Below are 18,311 nucleotides of genomic sequence, written 5' to 3' on the forward strand. Positions count from 1 at the left end.
GCATCCAGCCAGAAAGTTCGCGTGCATAACACAGAAACACAGCAACGAACCTGCCCTCATACGTTTTCATGGAAAAATGCACACTCCGCGTAAATCATTTTGTGCTGCGTTCTCAAGGCTAGTGTAGATTCCGCAGTGCTCGAACCCTGTCAAATGTACCCTCGCGAGCGCGTGCGAATCCAAAGGAAGTCACGGGCACGTGTTCTCGCAGCAGCGCGCTTTACAATAATCACAGTCAACTTAACGCCCTTTCTTTGTTCTGTTGCAGTGCCCGGTCGGGCTCCCCGCATCACCGAGCACCCGGGCGACGTGGTGGTGCGCAAGCACGAACCGGTGACGCTGCGCTGCCGGGCGGACGCCGAGCCCCCGGCGCGCCTGTCCTGGTTCCACGAGGGCCGCCCGGTGCGCAACTCGGCCACGCGCATGGTGCTGCCGGAGGGACAGCTTTTCTTCCTGCACGTCCAGCACAGCCGCAGGGACCAGGACACTGGCATCTACTGGTGTACGGCAACCAACCAGCTCGGGGAGGCGCGCTCTCGCAATGCGTCCGTCGAGCTCGCAGGTAGGCTGCACCGTTCATTACGCGGAACCTATACCAGGTGTGCTCAAAAGGTTTCGGGACTAGTTTTGTGGCGTATAAAGATAAGGAGGCATGATGATGCGCCCGCAGCTGTCGACGGCAGGGACCTTCATGTGTCATTATGCTCATGGCTGTCGTTCTGTGAACATTTGGTGTATATTGCCATTATACACACACGCGCTCTTGCTGGAGTGGTGGAATACCTCAACCATCATTTTCTGTCCAATCGTTTCATTTTGTCTCTCGAAGTGCGTAAAAAATCGGTGTGATTCAGCTTCAGCCCGTAGCCTTGGCTAATGCTTAGACTCCATTTTACCGCATAAGTCACAGCCTAAGTGGGCGAGCGCGTAACGCGCCGGCCCACACACTGCCACAAAGAATGCTTCACCCTGAGGCAGAGAGATATGTAGGAGCATAGCCTATGGTAGGAAGCAGCCTACACTCTAAGCCCGGTCCCACTTAGTAAGAGGGACATTTCTTCGATTTTTTCCCACTTAACTTTAAGGGGGGCGACAGACCTCTTAATATTACATGGAGATGCTCCCTCTTAATTAAGTGAGACACCACCCCTCTTAAAGTAAGCGAGGCGGCGTCTCCCTTAAATTTGAGGTCAGAGTCCCTTAATTAAGAGGGACAGTTTTTAGATATTTTCTTCCTTAAATTCGGAGGGACCGTGGCCCGCTTAAAATGCAGGGGCATAGTCCCCCTTAAGTCGGGGTCACGCTGCTTATACTTCATACAAAATACATTCTGCAGACATGTTCCGAAACGAGTCGCCTCGACATCCGCGCTTCGTACGCCACGAGGTAACCAATCAAGAGGTTACTTTCTCACGTGGCATACAAAGCACGGATGTCGCGGTGACTCGCATTGGAACATATCTGCAGAATGTATTTTGTATGATGTATAAGCAGCGTGACCCCGGCTTTAAGTTACCTCTGTTATTGTATCGTACAATTTCTGCTCCTTCGTGTTTTGAGTGTCAGGTGACATGCTGCACTGCACTTCTCGCACTTTTGCTGATATAGTTTAACCAAAGTCATTCTGTGCTGCGTAGCAGAATTGAAATTTGATCTGTATATCTTGTTTGATAAACGGAATCAATGTGTTAAAGAAAACAGTAACAATCTTTAAGAGTAAACACTGTTTTATTTGCCATGACACAAGAAAATATTTTGATATGTCTTCATCAAAATAATAATTCTATAACGATGTTCTGGTAGCTTTTACGAATAAAAAAAGACTTAGAACGACGCCAGAAATCGGCGTTTCTTGGAAGCTATCACACAAAAAATTTCGTGCTGCAGAGTGACTCATTTTGTCTATCATAAACAACAACAATACAATCGTGCTGGAAAAAAAAAAACTTTTTTTAGCGGATAACACAAAAAGAAAAGTACATTCTAAAAAAAAGCCCGTGCGTCTACTTTCCCGCACAACACTTGGAAAGACAATCACCATAACTCTCGGAGGCAGCTCAGCGAATGTAGATGCCGAAACATATGATTATACCAAAAAAATGAGTTGCGACATTAAGCACAACAAGCGTGATGTTTTGCATTGGTTAATGTCACAACTCGGACTGGCTTTTTTGGTCTAATCTTATGTTTCGGCATCGTGATTCGCTGAGCTGCTTCCGTGAGTTACGGTGATTGACTTTCCAAGTGCTGGCTCGGGAAAGTAGATTCCTGTGCTTTTTTTTTTAGAGCGTAGTTACCCACTTCATAGCATTAAAAACTAATTATTCGGCGTCTCTTGCCATCAGCAGAAGCTCAAAATTTCTGTTGTTTTTGAACGGCCAGAAGCGATTTTATGAGCTTCTCCGACATAAACTGAATCGAAACACTTTATTTTCAACCAGCAGACCCCAGAGGAGTCCAAGGGTTTGTCCACATGCCACGGGGTAGGAAAGTCCCGTTATGTAATATACCCATAAGCACATGACTAGTGCCCCCTCCATAGTCGTGCTAGCGGTGAGTTTCACTGACCAGTTCCCAGAAACGATCCCTTTCTCCGAACCGAAGAAAGTCTTGGGTCTTGGAACTTTTTCGTCAGGGGTAAAATCGTCCTGCAAACAACAATTCTTAAAAAAAAAAAAAAAAAAAAAAATTGCGTCAGCTTTAAACTTAGATTTCTATTTTTGCATTCGCTTTTTCACATACCATAGGTGATGAAAGAACTTCTGGCCAATCGAGACCGGAGGATGGTCTTAATGTTCAGGAATGTTGTTGGGTTGTCTCCGCAGAAGGCCTCTTTTACCTCCTCCAGGTTTCCCAGCATGGTGACGATCGTGTTATGGAACCGAAGTTGTGCATCCACCTTTAGCTGAATGAAAGACCATATTGTTTTCCTTTAGATACAGAGGGTGGGAATTAGAAAAAAGGTAATGAAGCGCTTTCACCTGTTATCAAGCAGGCGATAGGAAACAAACGCGAAAATAAAGTGCAAACAGTTCAAAAATTCGGAACCCAATCTGTATGCGATGAAATAGCGAGTGACATTAGCTTATGACGCAACTTCTGCTACTATTAATTTTTGGTACGAGAATACACTGCAGTTTTAATTAATTTACGAGAATCAATTGTTTCTGTATTACCAAGACAAAACGAAAACGCATTTAGTAGTAGATGAACTTTAGAAGCCCCATGTGCTTTGGAAAGCGTGGATTGCATTTGCGGCTCGAAGCTGCAGAAGTGATCTAGCGCATGTTTTAGAAAGCAACATAATCAAATAAAAAATTACATTTCTGTAAATATTTCGCCGCAAGCCATTCATTCTTTTTTTTTTTTTTTTTTCAGAAGCAGTGCATATGCCAGCAGAACGTAAATAGGGCCTACCTACATACCGGAATACAAAAAGTTAATAATTACCGAGTTCGTTGTGAACCGTGTGCGGGTGGCCGCAGTAGGCTCACCACTCAGGGTGGTGCGTTCCACCGTGCAGAGGGTCCCGGTAGAGCTCTTTACACGAGCAATCGGAGCGGAACCCCCGCCTGATTCCCTTCATGTCAACGTTCGTTGCCATTGCCTCACCCTGAAAACAAGATTGTTAATAACGGTCAGTCATTTAACGCCCACAGTCAACGCACCAGCCCTAAAGCGCATAAAAAGAAAAGAAAAAAAAAAGCAAACTTCTGTTTATATATTTTTCGCGGATGCACGACACAGAAAAAAAAATATTCAGCCAGCAGCTACAGAAAACAAAGAGCATAATAAACATCATAAATAAAATCTCCAAAAACAAAAACATGGTCGGCGCCAAAAAAAAAAAAAAAAAAATAGCCGGTAGCTGTGCCGGCACGACCGTCAAAATATAACGAACAAAACAGTACGCCAAAGGAATACAAAAAAAAAAAAAATGTACTCCCTGGCCGCCGCTACACCCTTCCCCCAGACGCCGCGACGCCGACGCAACGCGAACACGCGAAGAAAAAAAAACTTTATTTCTTCTTTTTGTTTTGTGCTCGTCCAATCCCCCTGCCCTTTTCACAAACATACACACACATTATGGGTTTTCACTCGCCGCCCACTTGAGAAAAAAATTTTCATAATCACTGCAACGCTAACGATGTCTACAACATAACGTTGCAGTGTAAATTGCTGTAATGAATTGTGAAGGCAAACAAACGCAAAATCGCCAACATTGTTTCTGTCAATCAACGCTCTCGGGCGGTCAACCTCGAGCATTTAGAGTGCACACCGAGAAAGAAATCGGCGAGCCAAGCTTACAAACACTGACTGCCCCAGCTAGGGTGCCTTTATGTTGGCTTTGCCTTAGGGAGGGTGATGCCATCCTTTGTAGTACTCGATGCCGACAGTGTACGCTCACGGATAAAATACCAGGAAATTGCCGGTAAGAAAATGCCGGCGTAGCACTGCCAAAGTTAGCAGCTCGAGCTGGGAGAAGAACGATCGCGCGTTCAAAATTGAAAAGTAGACAAAAGCGTTGGACAGAAAATGGTCTGATATCACCAGCTTAAGACAGACGCGTACACATTGGGACACCCTAACCCGCTAAAAGTGTTTTGTGCGAAAGACAGCCCTGCGGCTCACGGCAGGGCAAACGATTAGCGACGCTTTGTCCTAGCTGAACGAGCAGATCCAGGAAGCGACCGCGTCCGCGGACTACAGCTGAACACTCTCACTCTACATGCAAAGCTCGTGCATCTCACAGCCAGCGTGAAAATATTGATGGCTCGTTATTCCCACCCGCAATGCACCCAAAACAAAAGCGCCAATATGACAGGATTACTCACCCGAAGGAAGTCAAACGAGCAGCATGACGCTTGCGACTCTCCGGCAACGACCGTTTCCAGCTCTCCGTGAATTGGCGCGAAGCCTTAGCACCGTCTGAACTCTTTGCCGTGGATTAGTGCGCCTGCCGCCCTCCTCCTGACCGAACTACATTGGTCCAGTTAAGAGGGACCGGTCCCCTCTTAATATGAAGGGACACACGTGAATCTTTTTGTCTGTCTTTCCTGTTAAGAGGGACTAACGAAACGGTTTCCTTGGTCTCTCTTAATATGTTGGTGTCCCTCTAGATGTTGCTATTTTATTTTTCAATTTCCCTCTTAAAAAGGGCTGTCCCCCTGAAAGCATTGTTGTCCCCTCTAAAATCAGAGGGACAGCGTTTTTTTATGAGGGACCGGTTTTAGAGTGTAATTTGGATCTGCGCTACACGAGGTTTTTGTGTCCACGTACACGGGCAGATCGAAGATTTTAGCGGGAATCGCAAAACAGAGTAAAGAGCGTTATGAGTCAAGTAATCATCATAATATTAATATTGATTGGCTCAGTAGAGCCGCGGCACCGCAAAAAGGCAACAAAAAGCCTGTACCATGGAGGTCCGCGGTGCCGCGTCTTGTGATGGCGATTATGTGACGGTGATAACATACAAGATGGAAGTGAGGGCGGTTATGATATATGTAAAAGTGTCACCTTATCAGCGGTCTTCGCGGGGCAGCCATGGGTTGCTGACTTGTAGCATTTTCCATTTTTCAACAGTTTGTTTTGCATCACACTCGTCAAATCTGAACAGAGACCTTTTAAATTATTCGGCAGGCGCATGGCGCAAAGCAGTGGATTGTGCGATGTGTTTTGAGTGGCATTCGCGCTTCAAAAATGGGTGAATATCGTAGGAAGACGAAGAGAGGCAGGGCGACCTTCCTCGACCTCTCTTCGTTTCCACTGATATTGTACCATCTGAGATGGTAGAACATCGAAGAACATCTCCGATGGTAGAACATCATGTGCAAATGAATATGAAGATAAACAAGCTACCATGTTTCCCTTTGCTCCGGGCACTTATCTTGATTATGACAATCCTGAGGCTCTGTTACACAACGGTACACATCACCTAGATATGTCTGTCCCCAGCGAACCGTGAGCCCATCACTTCATTAAGTACCCCCAGTTGACAGTCACCTTACAACACAAGTCTTTCGCCAGCTGAGTGTTAGGCCTACACGACCGTTCTTGCACGAAGGAACACAGCCCCGACTGGCGCACTTCTCCATCATGCTGCTCCTACTCGTCGGTGACATGCCTACCAACCCTGGTCCCCGCCCCATGTGCATCTGCCGCGACCCGTCTTTGTATGACGATCTCGCGGAGTTGCAACGTGACGAATGTAATTCGTGGTCTCATCGTAAATGTGAAGAACTCTCTCATTAACCTTACCGACGCTTGGTCTCTTGTCCTGAATCGTGGTATTGTGGGACATGCCAAATCCCCCCTTTCCTTGACATCGGCCGACGTCGACCCGCCTCCGGTGTGCGACGACGTCGGCGGCGTTCACCGTTCGCACGACAGCTCGCTACCGGCGTTGCTTCTGCGCCGTCAAACGTGATTTCCGTATACGGTTTTCCCAAGTTCGCTCCCAAAAGAACCTTCGCTTGCTCCATGACGAGGCGGCGCCGTTCAGACACCTCTCTATTCTGCCCCGGCGATGCGGTCAGTATATTTTTGGCTGGAGGGGCGTCTAGCAGAACAGGGAACTGGCGAGCTGTCTCTATCATAAGACCACACTTCGAAGCTACAAAAAATTGGCGCGTACAAATCTATTTGCAAGAAGATTTGGTACAGCTTGATTGCAGATAACGACTGGAAGATATTCTCCACCTTCATACTTCCAGAGAGAAATGGCGTAACTACGCCAATCAATACAAATGGTCCGTTATTCTGGCGTCACCTAAAGTCAGGAGCATTTATCAACGCATTCTTATTTTTTTATATATTGGTGCCCATAATTAAACTTCCACCTAGGGCCCAATTAGTTTCTGCGTAGTGTTCGTTAGGAACATTTTACGGAAAGCACAGGTCTCGATTCGACGCACTAGCCTTTGATTAGAGCGTTGTTTTTTTGTTTTTTTTTTTTTGATCAGAGCGTCTCCTGCAGCCTTAATATTGAACGCTGCAGCACGCCATGTAGCCTTTACAGTTTGCAGGGTTAGTACGAGAAAATATATTTTTGGGAATTAATCGTGCTATTAAGGAATCTTGTGTCTCAAGTTTAGAGATGAAACGCAAAAAGGAGTGGAAAGACGTGAAGGTGTTGTGACAAAAATTAAGGAAATAGACACCAGATTTGTAAGAATCAGCAAGAGTGACGGACCTCAACTAAAAATCATAGTTTTTTTTTTTCAAATTATTTCAAAGATTTCATTTATCAGCCATTCCACTTAGGGGTGTTGAGAAAGTATATTGAAATAAATAGTGCTGTGTCATTCATAAACTAAACAGTGTAAAAAAAAGCCCAAAATACAGCGGCGATTTTTTTTTTTAATCGGTGAATCTAGAATTAATACTGCGGCACTTGATATGAAAAAAAGAAAAAAAAAATGCACACGTTTAGTTCACGTTATAAAATGAAAGAAAGAAAAAAAGAGAAAGGTGACTTTACGATAATTCCTTCTTCAATGATGGTTGGCTTGAGCGATCCACAGTGATGCCAACCACGCACCCCTTCACTTTAACTGCCCTTGTTTTACGACCACTAGACGGTGACGGTGGGCCGACGACACTCTTTGGATAACGCAGTCACTTGGGGCGGAATCATCCTGGCTCGACAGGACCGCCGAATAAATGCAAACCTCGACAGGGACGTTAAATGCGGGCCCCGATAACGCGACAGACATAAAAATAAAAACATATTCTAAATATTGCTTTATGCATATGTATACCTTCCGTGAGAATGCTTTCTTTTTTTACTACGAGGAACCGGCGTCGACGGCTAAAGTCTCGACCTTGGCTTCGCATATCGCTATGTCGCTATAGCAGGGAACGGCTAGAGATATGTGCCTTAGTCTGTATAAATCACTGATCTGTATGTCTATTTGCTGGATCAAGTTTGACCAGCTCCGCCTATGCACGGGAAGGCGGCCACGATCGGCCATCTTTTTGGTAGAGTTATATTATCTCTAGCATCATAGCAATATGGCGGACAGCGCTGTGGCGGCAGGCTGCCATAAAACTATTCGCGGGTCTAGTACACTGTACCGTGGGTGATATTTCGTGCTTGATTGAAGTTGTTCGACGAAGCAGATTCTTGAAACCCGGCGGGAACGGTAGCCTCATCTTTGAGGACCCGGCGAAAGTTCAACGAAAGCGCAGCACCGGGGAAAAGCAGCGCAGCTCGCATCGAAAAAAGACGCCGTACCGGCGTCTGCTTTCGATGCTTCTTTCGATGGTTCTTTCGATGCGACTTTTGATGCGTGCTGTGCTGCTTTTCCCCGGTGCTGCAATTTCGTGAAACTTTCAACCGATTCTCAAAGATCGGCGTTCACGCCGGGTTTCAACAATATGTTTTGTCGGACAATTTCAATCCAGAGCGAAATATCACCCAAGGGCTATTTTTATGGCAGCCTGTCCCCAGAACTGCCACAACGCTGTCTGCCATGGGTGGATGATAGTGGCTGCACCAGCTGTACATTGGTTAGAGGTAATATAACTCTACCAAAACGATGCCCGCCAGTGGCCGCATTCGCGGAGCGGGCAAACACAATCCAGCCAATGGACATAGAGATCAGTGCTATAAATATTCGAATTTCCTCCGGTTCGCGGAATCCCCTTGCTCGCTATCTACGCATTTGTGTCGTGCTTTCTAAGTTTGGAAGTGCGTGTCACTGGGAATATGCTCGATAAAATAACAAAAACAATAATAATGGCATCAGATTTGTTTTAATATGTTTACGGCACGCAATTAAGTGTAAACTCAGAAGGAAGATGTCGCTTTCGTTCCTCGGTGCAGCATTTTTTTTATTTTTTTTTTTGTCTTCTGCATTTATAAAAACTTGAATATTCCGACCAAATAGATGTACGGAGTACGTGGAACAAAAAGGCTGTGATGCCGCACTCACATTTCTCGTGATGGGTTGTGGCACCTGCTGTTCTAGGCGACCAAAAAACAACCAAGATTTAGATTATTTGCGAGCTTGCAAAATTGGAAGGTCCGATCTTATTCTTTCGAAACGATCGAATGTAGATATATACGATGTCAAGATCTTCCGTCGCCTTAGTTTTTTTGTCAGTGCCCTAACTATCACTTTATCTTTATGAGCAGACCACCTAAGTGCGGTATTTGAAGGAACTACAACAAGCGAACAGCGTCTTCTTGCAGTTCACTTCCCGCCACTGGAATATGGCGATAAAACGTGTGCTTAGAAGAAAAGGAAACACACTGACGGTTACAGTTTATTAAAAAAGAAAAAAAAAAATTGTTACTCATACAAAAAGATACAACCAAGGTGCATGGTTCAAATATACAGCTAAAGGAGATGGTTTAATTGTATGTTTGAAATATTAAGCTAAATTAATGATATGGGAACCTGGATCTGCTTCAAATTAAGAAAGAGAGACGTAAAACAAGAATTAATATTACCAAAAATAAGTCTAGATATTGCGCATTGCCCGGGAGGTTCCATTGAAACATGAAAGCTTCCTGTAAAAGCAAGCTTTACCATCACTACCTACAACATCTGAGACGCCTCACAACGGCTGTCTTGAAAAAGACTCGACTTATAACAAAAGATTTGGGTACCAACCTACGTAATGCATTCGTTGTCATATAATAAGAGTTAGTTCTTAGTACCTTTTTCGTTTGATTTTCGTGGCCCATTTTATTGTTAATATGCTTCTTTTTCCTTTTCTTTTTTTACGGTCGGTTCTAGATTTACCTATTTAAGCGGGTTTCCAGTAATAGCATGCATTCCACCTGACGAATCCGGCGCCTCTGCGTCTGCTGAGATACGTCGTTACGGTCGAAACGTTGCCCAGATCTATTTGTTGACTTCTTGCCAAGTCGCCAAAAACTAAAACTTTCGGCTGGTCTATATACATTTTTTTATTAAAAAAAAGCTCCCCATGAAGAGCTTAGGAATACGGTCGACCCCCCCTACCCCCACCCCCCCTCAATTCGCTATTGGCGCCTGTTCAGAAACGGGCACTACACGCAACCAAATGAGAATCACGTCTTGTTTTATCTTCTCGCGTGAAAGCGATGAGGGAAGCGGGAAATGGTCATAATATGAAGATTTACCTACTACGCCCACTTTGTGCCATGTCCCTACCGCCTCCGGCATGAGAGCAGCGTTTACTGGATAACAAACAAACCTGGACTTTCCGTCTCATGTGGCCAGTCCCGCATATTACCGGAACCTCCGACCTGTTCACCGCAATAATCGCAGTCTAAATTACTTTTCACCCTCCTGGGCCTCTAGTCTGGACAGGTGGCAAAAAAGTCGTCGAGGAATTCGGCGGTCGTAATTGGCTGGCGCCGCGTTTGGCATTGGCGCCGGCCAATCGCGACCGCCGCCAAGTGTCCAGATTAGCGACCCAGCTTTGTATCCAGCGCGCCGCTAAGTGCGGCAAATACGGGTTGAACTTACCTCGCCTCGAGCTCTACAACGAGTGCGTGTCACTTCCGATGGAGTTCCTGCCTGAAGTTCATTCAGACAACTTGAGGTCCTATGCGGTTCTAGAAACGTAAAGGCACGTTCACGTGTATCAGGTGATGTACGCGTGCATGAGCACGTGTTTACCGGGACGCGTGCGAGGAGGCTACAAAAGGCAATGCGCCGAGAAACTCGGGGGAATGAGACGAGAGCGCGGGGGTATACGTCAGAACGCCGAGCTCTGGTCCAAATGATTGTGGGTAGGCGTAAAGCTAGCAGGCCAATGCACTCGTCGAACGCGTTCGAATGCGACAGCCAAACACCGGACGCAGGCATACCGCGTTCTAAAGCGTTCGACAAGTGCAGTGGAGCATAGCCTTCTTTATACACACAAAGCGTGGCAGTTCGACGACGGAGCCATAGAGTGGCCGGTCGCAGATTCGGAGCGCGAGAATCTTGTAGCACCGTGCATCAAAGAGCCATTTCTCGGGGAACCTGGACATCAGCGCACAGCTTTTGCAGCGGCGAGGACCCGAAACACACTGGTTCGCTCGGGCTTCGGCGTCTCGCCGCCGCGGGGCGCCAGTCACGTGACTTTCCTTTGATCCGTTATTTGCCGCTCCATCTTTTCCACTTCGGCGGCCGCTTCTCGTGGCGATCTGCCAGGCTTTGTCAGTGTATAGGAGGCTATGAGTGAAGCCAAGTGCGGACTTTGTCGAAACTGCACTTGTCGAACACGTTCGACTGCGAAAGCCAAACGCCGGACATCGGCGTTCCGCGTTCCAACGCGTTCGACGAGTGCTGTGGAGACAAAGGCAGCTAGCTAGCTTTAGCTTTTCCCACTAATCATTCGAACCAGGGGCCCTAATCTATATCGCGTGACGAAGCGGGACCAAGGGACCGGGTCACCGGGACATCGCCGCCTGCTGTAATTGGTCAACGCCACGCTGCTGCGGCGTTCGGCGTTGTGGCGTCCCCTCGCGCTCTCCGTCTGCTCCCCACCCTCACTTAAAAAACGCATTTGCAAAACTTCTTATTTTTTTTTTTTTTTTTTTGCGAATGCAGCAGTTTTGTTTTCGGATACTGCCGCCTCTCGATAGACGACAGCGAAAAAACAATAAGACAAAAATCATTTGTTTATGTGGACGGACGCAGTAACTAACGAGATGGGTGGAGGAAGTGCTTATAAAAGTGCGGAATGTACTCAAAGGATCCCCGGATGCCGTCGAGAAAAAAAGCACACGCGAAACAACCGCTATTTGAGAGCCAGGTGCCACACGAAAGATTCGTTTGGGAAACTTTACGAGTACCCCGAGCGTCCCTCAAGAATCCGGAAACGAGCGAAAAGAAAGAAATTACTTTCTTTAATTAAAATAGACCGAAGGAAACCGAGCAGAGAAAGCGGCGAGTCCCTGGAGGGAAATGTTTCTTCTCGTAGCGAAGAAAAACGCGCCGACCTGGGGCACGGACCCTGGGCGCCTAACGGCAGCGTCAGATTTACAACCGGGGAAAAGGGTGGTCCCTTATTGCGGGCCCTTTGCACCCCCCCCCCCCCCCCCCCCCGCTTCAGCCTTCATGACCATACCCAACCGAGCCTCGAAACGATATTAATAGGCTTGGGCGGACGCGGGGGTTCCATCGGAGAAATGTTAGGATTCCAAAGGATTTCGGGCAAACAATAAGACTTTTTTTTTTTTTTGGTAGGGGAGGGGGGGGGGGGGGGTTTGTTGAAGTGTAAGATACGTAGCGAGCGCATGTGCGCAGTTTGCGGTGTAAATGTCTTCCTAGGCACTAGGTGCTTCGAGCTCTGTGGAATTTCAAGTTCTTTTGCTTTGGAATTTCGTATTTTTAATGCCTTGTAGACTTTAACGAGACGAATCCTATTGATCACTGTCGTTGCCGAGCCAACGTGTGGTACTTTGTACTAACGGAAGGTATGCCAGGCTGCGTTTGCGCGAGATATCGCTCAGCGGCCTCCATCTCCACGTCAATTCAGCATTTTGCCCGCAAAATGATTCTTCTTGCTCACTCACCGAGAAAGAGTAGAACAAAATCGTTCTGGTTCTCTGCCGACGCAACAGACTCATGTGCTTAAATAGATACCTGGCAGCGCATCCGCGTTTTTATTCCGTCACAAAAAACGATGGACCACGTCATTTGAGCGGCCGGGAATAGCGCCGACGTGACCGAAGCATAAAACCCCACCCGTCACTAGCCACTGGCTCATAACCAACGAGTATCGCAATTAATGCGCACGCAGTACACCGCGCTCCGTGCTTTCTCCCACTGTCAAAGGAGCCACTGCTTCATCGGGCAACATTGCGTCACGAAACCAGCCCGGAGCTAACGAGGGCCGCATGGTTTTTCACGAGGTCAAAAGAACTCCGGTTGAGGCCCGCTCTGTTCTGGCCAACATATCAGACAGGTTCTCTTTCGGTCCCGAGTCATTAGGCCGTCCCACCGCTCTTCGAGATGTACGCGTTCTAACATCGACCCCTGCGTTGCTTTGAGCGCGCTACCGGCCAGCCGACAAACCAGCTGGCTTTCCAGACGCCACGCAGCCCACCTCATCGCCTCCCCTGTCGGTTCGGGCGCTCACAAAGCAGCCTCCGAGAGACCACGGAGTCGGGAGGACTCTATTGGAAGGGACCAGGTGCTTTTTCAACCGACCAAGGCCCCAGTAGGGCCCCGCGGGCCCTTCGCAATTAATTACGTCTAATTAGTGCACCCCGAGCTTCCCACTTGAGCGCAGAAGAGGGGCGGGCGGACTGCCCGGTCTCTATGCCCCGCTGCCCACGGACGGTCCGGGACGCTGCGTGCCTCATCGGTGTTGCTGCGACGTCTTCAAAGTACGGACACGAAGGGCAGCGGCGCATGTCGCCGGTGCACAAGCACAAGGCGTCCCACTTAGCAAGTCGGGAACCCTGAGAAGGGTGAGGTCGGTCGGAGCAAGGAGTGCCTCCAGGCATGATACTTCGGTTAACGTGGACACCTTGATGCTAGCTCGATTCCTCTCTCGTCATTTGCCTTCACTTTGAGTCCACTCGTTTGAACGCTCTTAGAAAACAGCAAGAAGCCTGCGAATGGGGCTTAGTTTTCCCTCTCCCTCGTTCTAACTGCCAGCAATTAAGCTTCAACCAATCAATTCGCACTTCATTCATTTACTCTATTTCCGTTATATAGTGCTTCCTTTTTCCACCAGGAGCCTGCTCATTTGGGTTCGTTCTCAAACTGCAGAACTTTCGGAACAATAAACGGTTTCCCACAGGATATATAATCAGATGTTCCTCAAAGCAAACCCTCGTACCAGCGAGAAGCGGACGTTCCGACCTTCGATTAGCGTACTTCGATCCTTCCCTTACCTGGAGGGCGCTGTTTGGAGGCGTCCCCGCGGAGAGATAGACGTCCCCCTTAATTAGCTTTCTCTGCTCGCACGCCGCCCAGGGGCACTCGCCACAGCTGCTCTAAGTATAAGGCTGCAGTGTCGCCTGACGTCGTCACCCGGAGAATTATGCGTCCAACGCACTGGTGGTCTCGTTCTCGCCAGGAGTCGCGTGCTTGTATACGCTTTAAACTCAAATGATCGTTTGCAGGAACGTTACGCGAGCCTGCGGCAGAATTTTAGGCGTGTGATTCCCGGGAACCCTGCGATGCATGTGTAGGCTTCAGCTAAAACTACTCCAGCAATTGGGCCACCGGAGCGATGTCAAAACGAGGCAGGAATTAGAGAGTGTTTAAAGTATTAAAATGCCGACTCCATATTTCTTTCCCGTGATCAGCGCTTCCTGGCACCGCCCCTCCTCTAGTTATTGGCGTCATGTGCACGGCTGAGCACTTGGGAGGACTTCAGCTCTGAACGTCTAGTCGTAAACATGATACGAAAGGATAAAAAAAAAAGTATGAAAGTTCAGTTACCGAAATATACTTGGCGCATGCGTACATTAAATGGTAATGCGTTTGAAAAGATCAACACTGATTGGTGTGGATTTCATGTTTCTTTTTTATTCCATTCGATAATTGACGCATCATTTATATCTTGTCAACATTTTGATTAGGCAGTTTTTTGTAGATCGTTGTTGAATTTTTTTTTACGGAACCTGATAATAGGCCGCCGCCATCGCGCACGCGCCGTAATATCGTGCGCCTCGGGCATATGATGCTTACCGGGAATGTCGTTTGGAGATACTGGAGAAACCGGACGAATATCGTTTGTTTGTGTGTTGCCCTGACTTGTCAACTGCAGCTTGTATATGGCTATAGTATGCACGATCATTCACCCACTGTCGCTAAGATTAACGCAACAAATCCCCCCGTCTTTTATAATGCTCGCTTCCTACGTTCACTCCTTTGTAGCAAATTTCTAGGACACAAAACTTCCGTTTGTGCTGCTGATATAAATTAACGTTATACACTGAAACATTGGTTTGGTATTTTTGTGTAGTGCTAATTTGAAAGGCATAACTTATCCTAACTGGGAGAGCTGCTACCTATGACGACATTAATGGGGAGATCAGCCCAACTTAGATTCATTACAAAAAGTGCATTCTGAATCGCTCCCTTTACGTTTTATCTTATTTTCATTGATTATCGTTTTCGGAGGTGCTGAGACAATATTCGCGAACTTAGTTTTCAGGCAGATATTGCGCCGACTAGATATTATTTCTCAACAAACGAACGCAATAAATGAATGTCTAGTTATTGGCATTTTCCCCCCTCTACCATTACACCCGCCCACCAGTACTGAGCCAGCAAAAACCAAGGAAATAGCACAAATCACGCTCTACTGCACGGGTGCAGTCGCATAGCTAAATGCCTGCGTGTCTACTTACCCGCAAAACATTCGAAGAGCCGATCTCTGCTATCTACGTAAACAGGTCAGCGAATGATGAGGCGGAACATCTCATAACACCTTAAAATTAAGCCTGCGCTGTGGCATTACGCAATGCAAGCATGGCGCTTTGCATTGCGTAATGCCATAGCGCTGACTTTATATTTAGGTCTAAACGGATGTTCCGCCTAATCATTCGCTGAGCTGATTTCGTAGATTGCAGAGATTGGCTCTTTGAGTGTTTTGCGAGTAAAGGCCAGTTCACACTCTTGCAACCGAGTGCGACCGAGAGAGACGAGGCTTGTTAAAATACCTTAAAATATCTTATGACGAGAGAACACACTGGCCCGCTGGCGCCATCAATGCGGTGACCCTGAAACTGCATTTTGCAAGAGCGAAGGTTTTGAGGTATGTCCGAGGTCAAATGTGCGTAATACCTATATGAAAGGCTCGTTTATAACGTTGACAAAAGTTTTTCGAGCTAAGAAAGAAAGGATATAATGCGCCGAGAGAAATCGAAAATATGCCGGACCGCTAAGTTTACACTGCGACCCAATAGATGGCGCCAGTATGTCCTCATGTTGTAAGAGGTTTCAAGGAACCCAATTTGAAGTAGTCGCCAGAGCGTGAACGGGCCTTTAGTTGACGCGCAGATATTTCTTGGAGTGTAGCAACACCGCATCTACTATCTCCATTTAAAGTGTCTTAGTGCACGTTGGTCACACGCTAAACCTCGCTTCCTGAGTCTCGATATCCTAGTCGCACCCCACTGGTGCCCAGTCGCAGCACTAGATCCTACTCAAGATCACGGTGACTTGCTCTCGGGCCTAATCTCTACCTCAAACCAAATTCAATTTCGGGGAGTGCCGAAAGCCCTTTCTCTATTTTCCGACGTCACGAGCAATTATACTGTGCGACTCCAGCGGGTGCTGGGGTACGCTTCTCTCGTCGGTCCTTTGATCGGTCCTCCACCCCGCGACCGCTCGACGGTGCGACTCGCCTGACCGGGACTTAAGGCAAGGCGGCCGCCGTCCGCGGTGTCGTCTCTTGACTTCGCAACCATCGGAAACCCGGCTTTCAAGTGTCGCTGCCGGCGAAGGCCCCTTTAGTGTCTGTGTGTGCCTCCCGTCCTCGTACAGTTTTACGGCGTAAGCGTAGCGGCGAGGATTAGTGCGCGAGCCAGGCTCTGGTACTGTTTTCCGCGTTGTCGATACGGTTCCCGCCCTCCTGATCTGGGTCGTGATCCCGGAGATGCTTGGGCGGCATTGCCGGCATGACCGACAAAAGTTGTGAAAGTCGTGGTGTCCGCAGAAGCTTACTGAAAAAAGGTCCATTGAACCTTTTTATAGTAAGTTCTGCGGGGCAAAGTTCCGGTCGACCAACAAATTCAGCACCGATCTGGCGCGTATTTTGTCTTTTTTTGGCCATTCTGGTTTGAGTACACGCTTGTATGGGCCATAAAAGGCAACGAAGATCAATACAACTGCACGATGCCAATGTATCCTGAAGGGCGGAGGCTACTTGGGCAGCCCTTCATTAGTTCGAAGACAGATCCGCAGACTGCACTCGGTAGTGGGAAAAGGTTCATTGCTCCTCCCGTCGGGTTCCTCCTGCCGTGAGGAGTAAGTGTCTTCGAGGGAAGTGTATACGTGTCGGGAGATCAAGCGCTGGAGGTGATGCGCCGCAATGATTGTTGGGGTGTCAGGCACGTAGCCACGATTTTGTATCGGGGGGGGGGGGGGGGGGTTGCCCATGCATGACAAAATGCTGTATGAGGGAGAGGGGAGAGAGGAGGTCCCAGCAAAATAAAAGATTTCGGCGGGGGGGGGGGGGGGAGGCTGGGTTCTATGGGTTGCCCCCTAGCTACGTGCCTGAGGGGTGTTACGGAGTTTGGAGTTTTAAAGAAACGATGTTCCTGATGCCGGGGTCACACTGCTCATTCTACATACAAAAGACAGTCTGCCAGCACAAGTCCCCACAATATCTGTGGTTCGGATGCCGCGTGCCAAAGTTTCTCCTTGAACGCATTGCCATGAGGCATTCGAAGCAAGGATCTCACAGTGACTCACATTCGAATCTGTTCGCAGAGTGTCATTTGTATGATGTAGAAGCAGTGTGACCCCGGCTTCAAAGCCTCAAAACACCGTGGCTGCGATGTTGTCCCCTAGAAGCCATGTTTGCTTCGTAGTGATCCGGCGATTGCGCCACGAGTCAGAGCGCAGTAACCATGCAACCTTGAATCGTGATCTTGCCTCATTCGTGAGTGACGTGTCTACGTGTGGCTTTAAAAATCGCTTGCAAGCGTTGCTAGATCTTCCAAACCGCCATTTTGAGCCATTTTAAGTTAATGAAAGACCGAAGGATACGGGCCATGTGAACTGCCGACAGCAGTAATGGTTTCCAACCCTGGGTTGTTGTTTTTGCATGACCACAAGGAGAATCAGAAGGAGTCTGTCGCTTGGAAGAGGTTGTGCGTGTTTTTCACCGTTTTGAGCTGTCTTCGTTGAGTTCCTCATTGTAGGGTTTCTGCTTCTGCAGCTAAGCTGCTGTCTTGGCAGATTTTTCCTGAGTTTTAAGCGCTGAGGAATAACTGACGTTGGTCGACTCTTCTCTGAGTGTTTTATTTTTATCGTTAGCGGTGTCTGGAGACGGCTGGATACCTCCTGTCGCTTGACCAGCCCGTTTAAGCCGTTGTATGGCGGTATGCAGCGCAGTGGTCAACTGCGTGTGTTCAAGCGTAGTTCCTGGCCTCCTTTTCCTTCTTTCACTTAAGGCAGGATGGAGATGTGGAGACATGAGCCCCTTCGCAGTTCACGTACTTCTTTTCTGTAGAATACACATCGCCCCCGTGGGTGTTTCTGCAGCGGTTGCAGGTGGAGGGACCATTTTGGTTTGCTTCACGGTGTCCGTACCCCAAGCACTTGCGGCATTGGATTGGACGTGTCATGCTTGAAAACAAGATGGCCCGCGTGACCGAGATACGCATAACTTGGCAGTGCTGATGTGCAGAGTGA

General features: G+C 47.9%; 1 protein-coding gene across 9 annotated transcripts in view; it reads left to right on the forward strand.

Annotated features, from left to right (window-relative positions):
• Positions 1-274: 274 nt before the first annotated feature.
• Positions 275-18,311, forward strand: part of LOC8024969 (roundabout homolog 1) — a 111,678-nt gene continuing 93,641 nt past the window's right edge. For 5 of the 9 annotated variants that reach the window (XM_042289867.1, XM_042289868.1, XM_042289872.1 and 2 more), the window contains exon 1: positions 295-562. In XM_042289867.1, the coding sequence (XP_042145801.1) occupies positions 424-562 (139 nt within the window). In that variant the 5' untranslated portion in view covers positions 295-423. Of the gene's footprint in view, positions 563-18,311 lie in introns of all 9 variants that reach the window. The other 4 variants (XM_042289864.1, XM_042289878.1, XM_042289879.1 and 1 more) reach the window with 1 other exon arrangement.

This window comes from Ixodes scapularis, unplaced genomic scaffold (assembly GCF_016920785.2).
Source record: "Ixodes scapularis isolate PalLabHiFi unplaced genomic scaffold, ASM1692078v2 PGA_scaffold0__279_contigs__length_252992795, whole genome shotgun sequence".
Lineage (NCBI taxonomy): Eukaryota > Metazoa > Arthropoda > Arachnida > Ixodida > Ixodidae > Ixodes > Ixodes scapularis.